Here is an 8,304-nt window from a genome sequence, read left to right as displayed (position 1 = left end):
AGTTATTGGAAATCTCCAACCCCCACTCCTATCCCACCTCCTGCCCCTTTACACAGACTGGGACACTGAGGCCCACAGGGGAAATAACCAGCTCCAAATTTCACAGCAAGTTGGAGGCAGAACCGGATCCTAGCTGGCCCCCACGCAAGGCCTTGTCCCCAGCCACACTTCCCTATGCAGAGCCCCCCACCCTCACAGGACCCACCTGACAGGCACTGCGATGGGTGGCAGCGGACCTGGTCCCGGGAGGTGGTGGTAGAGTCTGGTCTCCTGCTCATGGCTCTGGCCAAGCTCTCGGAACATGGAGCTGAGGCCAGCGACAGTGCCCTTCTGGATAGCGCGGAGCGAATGGCGCTGGTACTCATCCCGGGCGCGCTGGGCTCGGCGGCTTCTCTCTTCATCAGCCTCCTTGGACCTACGCACTAGAAAGGGATAGAGAGCTTTTTGCCCAGACCCGCAGCCCAGGCACTACACTGAGTAAGCCAGGGCTGGGCCAGTAACCCAAAGCCTCACCCCAGAGTCCCAGGATTCACCCGGATCCACCCACGTGGGCTGCATGGAGCCCAGAGCCTGGAATGGCAGGGCAGGCCCAGCCCTAGACAGCAGCCCTGGGCTAGGCTGTCCCTGTCGGGGTAAAGACATTCATAACAGTTTAGGGTTGTGGGGCTGTTCCTGCAGCCCTGTTCCAGAATAAGCAAGCAATCTTTAGATGGAAATCTACATCTCCACATGCATTTCTTCCTGGGAGACCCCTGCTTAGGAGCAGCTTCTCAAACCCTAGGCCCATGCACCCGGCTTCTCCAGACGCCACCACATCACCACATTGACTGTAGGCTTTCTCCGTGCCTAGCCCTGGGCTGCATACCTTCCTTGTAATAGCTCATGATAGACACTTCCCCCAGCCACACAGGGAGGAGGGCACATCACTATTTCTGCACTATCTGAGCTAATAAGGAGCAGCGCCAGGCCCGGAACCCAGGTATCTCTGGCTCCAAAATCCATGCAGCCCTTTCCACCACAGGGACACCACCTCTCAAGCTCCCTTTGTTTTAAATCCAGGTGTGTTTGATACCAGAACCCCTGCTCTTTCCTACAAAAAGCCAAAAAAGCATTTGGGACCATCCAGTCAAACCTCCTAATGTTACTGATATGGAAACTGAGGCCCAAGGAAGAACAGTGACTTGCCCAGCTGGGTAAGTAGCCAAGCTGGATCAAGGACCATCCTTTCTGCTACCAGGATGAGTTGTGGAAAATCTGGTATTACAGTTCTGGTGCCCTTTATCTTTGGTTTACTATGGCCTTGATAGTTGGTAGGTGACTGTGTTGTGGGGAGGGAGAATGAGACCCTTTGATAACTCTGTCACTCCATAGGTTACAAAACTCTAAGATGCCCCTCTCCACAGCCTTCTGGATTTTTGCATTCCTCAAGGCAGGATTCTGTCTCAGCCAAGCGATCTTCAAAAGACTTCCGTGTGTTGTTGCTTTAAAACTCAAAAGGGAGTCCCAGAGCTGGGAAAATGCCAAGAGAGGCAACAACATCTGTGTAAAATTAAAACCAACTATTTTGTAGTCTGATTGCATCTTGTCAGGCCCCTATCTGCCTCTAACATTCAATCTTCTTGTAGAGAACTCTTGGAAGCTGGCTGTGTTCTTGTAATTGTATACGACTAGTGAGCCCTAGTCCAAGCAGGTCACCTTCCCCTCCTGGAGTAAAATCTTACCCATAGTCTATTTCTACTCCAACTCCATTCAGTCCACATGTAGCAAGATCTACAATCTATCATGTCAGAGAACTGTGTTCTGTTAGTATTTGGAGGATACAAGGTCAACAGCCCTGGGCCCAAAAGAAATCACTTCTAATCTCAAGCTGCTAAAGACCCCTTCTCGAAACAAAATATCTCCCAGATCTGAGGAAGGAGACATGAAGTCTGCCTCTCACACAGTAATTATGGAAGTAGGGGTCACATGCAGAGGCTCTAACAGGAGCCTTTGGTCTAGTCATTGCCGTATCCTAGTGCCTAGAATACATATGTATCGATCAGCAGGCAATATACATTCTTGAATGACTGTGCCCAATTAAGTATTTAACTTGTGCCAGGTCTGAGCTGGGCATAGGGAGAACATAGACCAGACCCTTCCCTCAAGGCACTTGAAATCTAGCTGGGAAAATAAAACAAATAAATATCTCTAACACCATGAAAATAGGAATGGATTCAGTATTGTTAGAGTTTAGGGGCAGCAACATTCACACGCAACAAAAACGCAAGAAGCCATTACAGGAGAGGGAGCACCTGATTAGGTCTGGAAAGGTCAATAGAAGTTTTCCAGAGAAAGGAGAGGAAGCCATCCCAGGGAGAAAACCTAGGTTTTGGTGCCCAGTTGGCTCATCTGTAATATCCAGATATTAAGACACCACGATGCCCGCCATGCATGTGGCAAGAGGTTCAAACAAGGCAAATACTCTAATATGGACTTTGCAGTTACTAGGCTGCAAACTAAGCATAGAAACCTGTGCCCTACAAGGGACAGTTGCCTTTAAGAGTTTATAGCCACTAAGAGATAGCAATACTCATGACAGACAGGTTGCAGAAAGAAGTCATATGCATACTAGGAAGACAGGTTTTGGGAACTCAGCAAGATGAGGCCCTGAGCTATTGGTCACACAGCGACTAAACCCAGCCTCCTAAAGCCCAGCTCTAATCCTGCCACGCGCTTCCTCAAAAGCCTTCAGTGGCTCCTACTGCACACAAAATAAAGGACAAACGCCTTGGCCCTTAAGAAGGTCCTGCTCACTCCACTTTCTTTACCAGCCCAGTGGGCAGCTGAGTTCTCCCTACAGTCAGGCTCTGGTGTCACCAATTCCCCGCCCCTTCTGTGAACTCTCCTCTGTGCAACTGTGTTCAACATCTCAGACCAACTGTGATGACCGAAAAGCCTTATCAGCTCAGAAATGCCAGGCGACAGCACTGAGGACACTGAGGTGAGGAAGCAGCCGAGGCTGCAAGTAGGAAGCAGGATCTTGGCCTTGGCCATGGCAAAGCCAACCCTGCTGCCCAGCCCAGATTATGGAAAAAGGACCTATGTGAAGTCAGACAGGGTCAAGGGCAGCTCCATGACAACTTTCTGGTTTTCTTCTCTCCCTACATTATTTTTTTTTTGAGATACAATTGACATATACTATTGTTTGTTTAAGGTGTACGATGTGTTGGTTTGATACAATTATATGTTGTAATGATTGCCACCGTAGCATTAGCTAACATCTCCATCACTTGACATAATGATCATTACATTTTTGTGGTCAGAACATTTAAGATCTAGTGTCTTAGCAACTTTTCAAGGATATACTACAGTATTGTGGACTATAATCATTATGCTATGTATTAGATCTCCGAGACTTATTCGTCTTTTAACTTCAAGTTTTTACCCTTTGACTAACATCTCCTCAATTCCCCATCCCTCTGCAGTCCCTAGTAACCACCATTCTATGCTCTGTTTCTATGAATCCAGCTTTTTTAGATTCCATATGTAAGTGAGAACATAAGGTATTTGTCTTTCTCTATCTGACTTATCTCACTTAGCTAATGACCTCAAGGTCCACCCACGTTGTTGCGAATGTCAGGATTTCCTTCTTTCTTATGGCCAAAAAATATTTCTGTGTATCTTATATCTTGTTTATTCATCCACTGATGAACACTTAGGTTGTTTCTATATTTTAGCTATTTGTGAATAATGCTGCAATAAACATGCAAGTGCAGATACCTTTTCAATATCCTGTTTTCATTTCCTTTGGATATATATTCAAAAGGATTTTTGGATTATACGGTAGTTCTAGTTTTAAGTTTCTGAGGAACCTCCATACAGTTTTCTATAGTGGCTGAACCAGTTTATAATCGCACCAGCAGTGCACAAGGGTTCCCTTTTCTCATCCACGCCAACACCCCACAACTTTCCTAAGAAAGTCCCTGACTGTCTCTAGGTCTCAATTTCTACCTCTTTCAAAATGAGAAGGACATGAATGTCTGCCTCACTGAGTTATTATGAAGATTAGATGAAACATAAAAACACTATAAACTATGAAATGCTTTGTAAAAGCAATGTTTTATTAAATGAGACATCTGACCTTGATCCTTTCTTCAAATCTCCCAAAGCTCCAGAAGCCTGAGTCTGAAGCCAGGCTGCCTGAGTTCAGTTCCCAATGCTATTTGCATAACACTGGACAACTTAATCACCCTAGGTCTCCATTTACTCATAAGTAATATGGAGATGATAAATCACTACCCCAAAAAGTTGTTTTAAGGATCAAGAAAGCTAATAACATAAACCACTTAGAACCATTAAACACCATAGAAAATGTTAGCTAAAATTATAATTTTCATTAGTCCTGGTATTGCCATGTCCAAAACAGAGCCATGAACAGTTCTTAGGCAGTCCAGGAGGGGGCACCCTTGTCAGCTGATCCCTTGGAATCTGCCCTGGATCAGTTTATAAACAGCTTCCCCTAAATTACACTTAAATCTTAAAAAGTTGCTTTTGTTCTCTCTCAGATTCAGGGATGAATTTGGACTGTGTCTCATGAATCTGCCATAAGAAACCTTCTGCAAAGTTCACAGAGTTTTGTTTGTTTTTGTTTCTGTTTTCATTTAACCCAGTGAAAACAGCTGAAACTAACATTAGGAGCCACACCAGGAGCAACCACAAGCAGCTTTTGCCCTGAGCCAGCAAGTACTGGACTGTCCCCATGCCCCCAGAGAACCCATTGCAGAGGTGAGGGCTTAGCGAGTCACCTTCTGCTTCCTCTCACAGCCCATGCTCTGGCCCAAGATATTCCCTCACAGTCCTGTCTAGCTGGTACTTCAAGGGCTTGCACTGCAAGCAGATTACAGGGGGGTCGTGGTCATTCCTACTTCTAAGTAGGTTCCAGGATATCCTTTCCCCATATCTCAAAGGGAGAACAAGCCTCATCTAACAAAAATACGGAAAAGGCAACTGAGAAAGCATGAAAACACTGAGGACATCAGAAGAAAGGTTGACTCTAAATATTAAAAAATGGACCAAACACTGAGATATCGCTTCATATACATTAGGACAGTTATTATTTTTTGAAAATGTTTTTAATTAAAAAAAGAAAATAACAAGTGTTGGCAAGGATGTGGAGAAATTAGAATCCTTATATAATGTTGGTGGGAATGTAAAATGGTGCAGCTGCTGTGGAAAACAGTATAGCAGTTCCATAAAAAATTAAACATACAATTACCATATGATCTAGCAATTCAGCTTCTAGATATATACACAAAAGAATTGAAAGCACGGATCTGAACAAATATTGTACACCCATGTTCATAGCTGCGTTATTCACAATAGCTAAAACATGGAAACAACCCAAATGTCCATCGATGGATGAATAGATGGTTTAAACATACACTGGAATATTATTCAACCTTAAAAGGAAGAAAATTCTGACATATGCTACAACATAGATAAACCTCGAAGACATCATGCTAAGTGAATAAGCAGAAGGAGAAATATTGTATGATTCTACTTACATTCCACTTTTTGTACTTATAGTTAAATTCATATAGCAGAAAGTAGAATGGTAGCTGCCAGGGGCTGTGGGAAGGGAGGAATGGGGAGTTAATATTTAATGGGGACAGAGTTTCAGTTTGAGAAGATGAAAAAGTTCTGGAGATGGGTCACGGTGATGGTAGCACAATGTGAATGTACCCAATGCCATTCAACTATGTACTTAAAAATGGTTAAAATAATAAATTTTAAGTTGTCTATTTTACCACAATAAAATACAATGGACTTTTGGTAACATCCCAGCTTAGAGAGCACTGTGCTGAGAATTAAGAGGCTGGGGCACAGCCGGGTGTCGCTATTAGCTCAGTGTGCGCCCAGCTGTGTGCCTGCCTCCATCCCTCCGTTCTCTCACCTGCAGATCAGGAAGGTCCCTTTCAGCTCTGTCCTCCTATCACAGGGATGTACCCATAGGGGCCACCTCCCTAGGACTGAGACATTGCTCTCTATCATTGCCCAGCCTAGAATCCTCCTGCTCAATAAGAAACTCGGAGTCCCACAGTTTTTGGAGTCCAACCTCACCATATCAGACCTGGGAATTTCAGCTGCCCAGGCTTGGGGAGAGGAGAGAGCTGAGCGTTCCGCTTGGCTTGGCTCCTAACTCTCTGTCTAGCCTAGGACAGGTTTTTATCTCTCTGGGTCTTAGCTTTCCCTCCATGAAAAATAGAAACAGTACCATCCCTCATCCAAGGGCAGCCAAAACTGCTGGCCTGTTCTGGAATCATGTCCTTATCTATGCTCAAAGCTCCTGCTCAGTTCTCTAACATTGAAGAGAGGACAGGAGTTGGTTTTCCTCTTGGCAGAATCTCTTGAGCCGTTACATAGCTCCAGAAATATAGCCAGGCTTGTCATTGCAAGAGGCAGGGTTTTTAACAGTTTAAATAACACATTTGGGCAAGGTGTGCACATTTATTCAGCACAGGTGTATTTAGTGCCTACTTTGTGTCAGTTCTGTGCTGTGCGTTGTACAGCTGCAAGGTGGCGTAGTCACCACATGTAGTCATCACAGACTTGTACAGGTGTAACGATTTTCTGGCAAATGGCAGTACAGTGTCTTAAGGAACAGGTGCCTTTTTCTAATTTTTGCGAAGGTACCGTATCAGCTGGCTGCCAGGCTGGTACTAGAGGATGGGAATACAGCAATAAGCAAGACACAGTCCCAGCCCTCAGAGAACTTACTGTCTAGTAGAGAAAACATGCCAGCAAATGGTGAGTGGAGCTATGGTGAGTGCGCACAGGGTGCATAGAAAAGGAGAACCTAATCTGGGCAGAGAATTCCTCTGGAGAAGAACCTCTAAGCTGATGCCCAGTGAACATACAGGATTCAACCAAGACAGGCCAAGTGGAGGGTATTCTTGGCAGAGGAAGCTCAGAGGCAGAGGCCCAGAGGCAAGAGAGAGCTCAGGCATCCCTCCTGGAATGGATCAGCATGGCTGAAGGGAAGCTCTTTTGGGGAAGGGCAAGATGTGAGGATGCAGGAACAGAAAAGACCACATAGGAGACCAATAAACACTGGCTAATGAATTTGAATGCTTTTCCGAAAGGTGATTGGAAGCCACTGAAAGGTTTTGAGCAGAAGTGTGAGATGCTGTTTGTACTTTTCAAAGATTGATTTAGCTCCAGTGTTGAGAATGAATCTGACAGGAACAAGAACGAAGGCTTGGAAAAGAGAAATCTAGGCAAAGAGCAATGAGTCAAAGTTAAGACAGTACCAGGAGAATGCAGAGAAGAGGTATAAATTCAAAGAATATTAAAGAGGTTGAATCCTTATAACTTGCTAAGTTTAGGAATTGGTAGTAAGCCAAAAGGAGAGATCAGAATAACAGCCACATTTCTGTCTTTGACAGGCAAGCGATGAAGCAGATTGGGAGGAAGAGGAAGAGGAGGATTAAGTTTGAATGTGCTGAGGCAGAAGTGTCTATGAAATTCCAGGAGGAAAGGTCCAGTGGGCATGAGGTCCTGGAAGATCATTCATTACTGTTTTTCATGAGACCCTTCTCTAGGGAACTTGTCCATGTTCCCTGGCCCTTCTCCTACCTCTACCCAGAGAGACAAGAATCAGTGCTTTATAGAACCCACATGATCCAGTTGCACCCTACAGAGAAACTGAATGCTTCAAAACAGTACCAGTTTGTAGCAACCCCTTACATGAATAGTATTATGTTCCTGAAAATCAGTGAATAATCCTAGATGTAGGAAAAAGCACCAATAAAGATTTAAATTGCATATAGGTGCATATGTTTTTTAAATTCTGCTCCATTCTCTGTTCCATATGACCTTGGGCAATTCGAATTATCATATCTATATTTTATTTCCTCATTTGTAAAATGGGGCCCCATAGGGTTGCTTTGAGAGATAAATGAGATCACACATTGAAAGGGCTTAGACAGTTCCTAGCACATGGTAGAGGTTCATTAAATATTATCTGTTGTTGTGTTCGCTGTGAAATAAGGGAATGGAATGCCATCTTTAGAAAGGGCCCATTCCTGTCAAGGTGCAAAGGGGTAGTAGCAGGGCAGTGGTATCCAGTGGGGGCTGATAGAGTCAGGAGCTCTTATCAGGGAAATAGGAAAAGTGAAATCTTTGTGAAAGGGGAGGTTTCCTGACTCCTGGAAAAAGGAAATAGGAGATTCAGATATTGAAGGAGGTACACACAGGTCTCTGGTAGCTCAGCCTGCTGGAGCAGCCATCACCTGGAAAATGGGTGGGTTTGGCACCAAGATGGTG

General features: G+C 44.6%; 1 protein-coding gene across 1 annotated transcript in view; it reads right to left on the bottom strand.

Annotated features, from left to right (window-relative positions):
* The window catches only part of SH2D4B (SH2 domain containing 4B), a 111,280-nt gene that overhangs the window by 42,354 nt on the left and 60,622 nt on the right, over positions 1 to 8,304 (bottom strand). The window contains exon 4 of the mRNA XM_023527994.1: positions 206 to 422. Within this exon, the coding sequence (XP_023383762.1) occupies positions 206 to 422 (217 nt within the window). The remainder of the gene's footprint in view (positions 1 to 205; positions 423 to 8,304) is intronic.

Source organism: Pteropus vampyrus, unplaced genomic scaffold (genome assembly GCF_000151845.1).
Source record: "Pteropus vampyrus isolate Shadow unplaced genomic scaffold, Pvam_2.0 Scaffold20, whole genome shotgun sequence".
In the NCBI taxonomy this organism is placed as follows: domain Eukaryota; kingdom Metazoa; phylum Chordata; class Mammalia; order Chiroptera; family Pteropodidae; genus Pteropus; species Pteropus vampyrus.
This window is presented reverse-complemented; position numbering and strand designations above follow the sequence as displayed.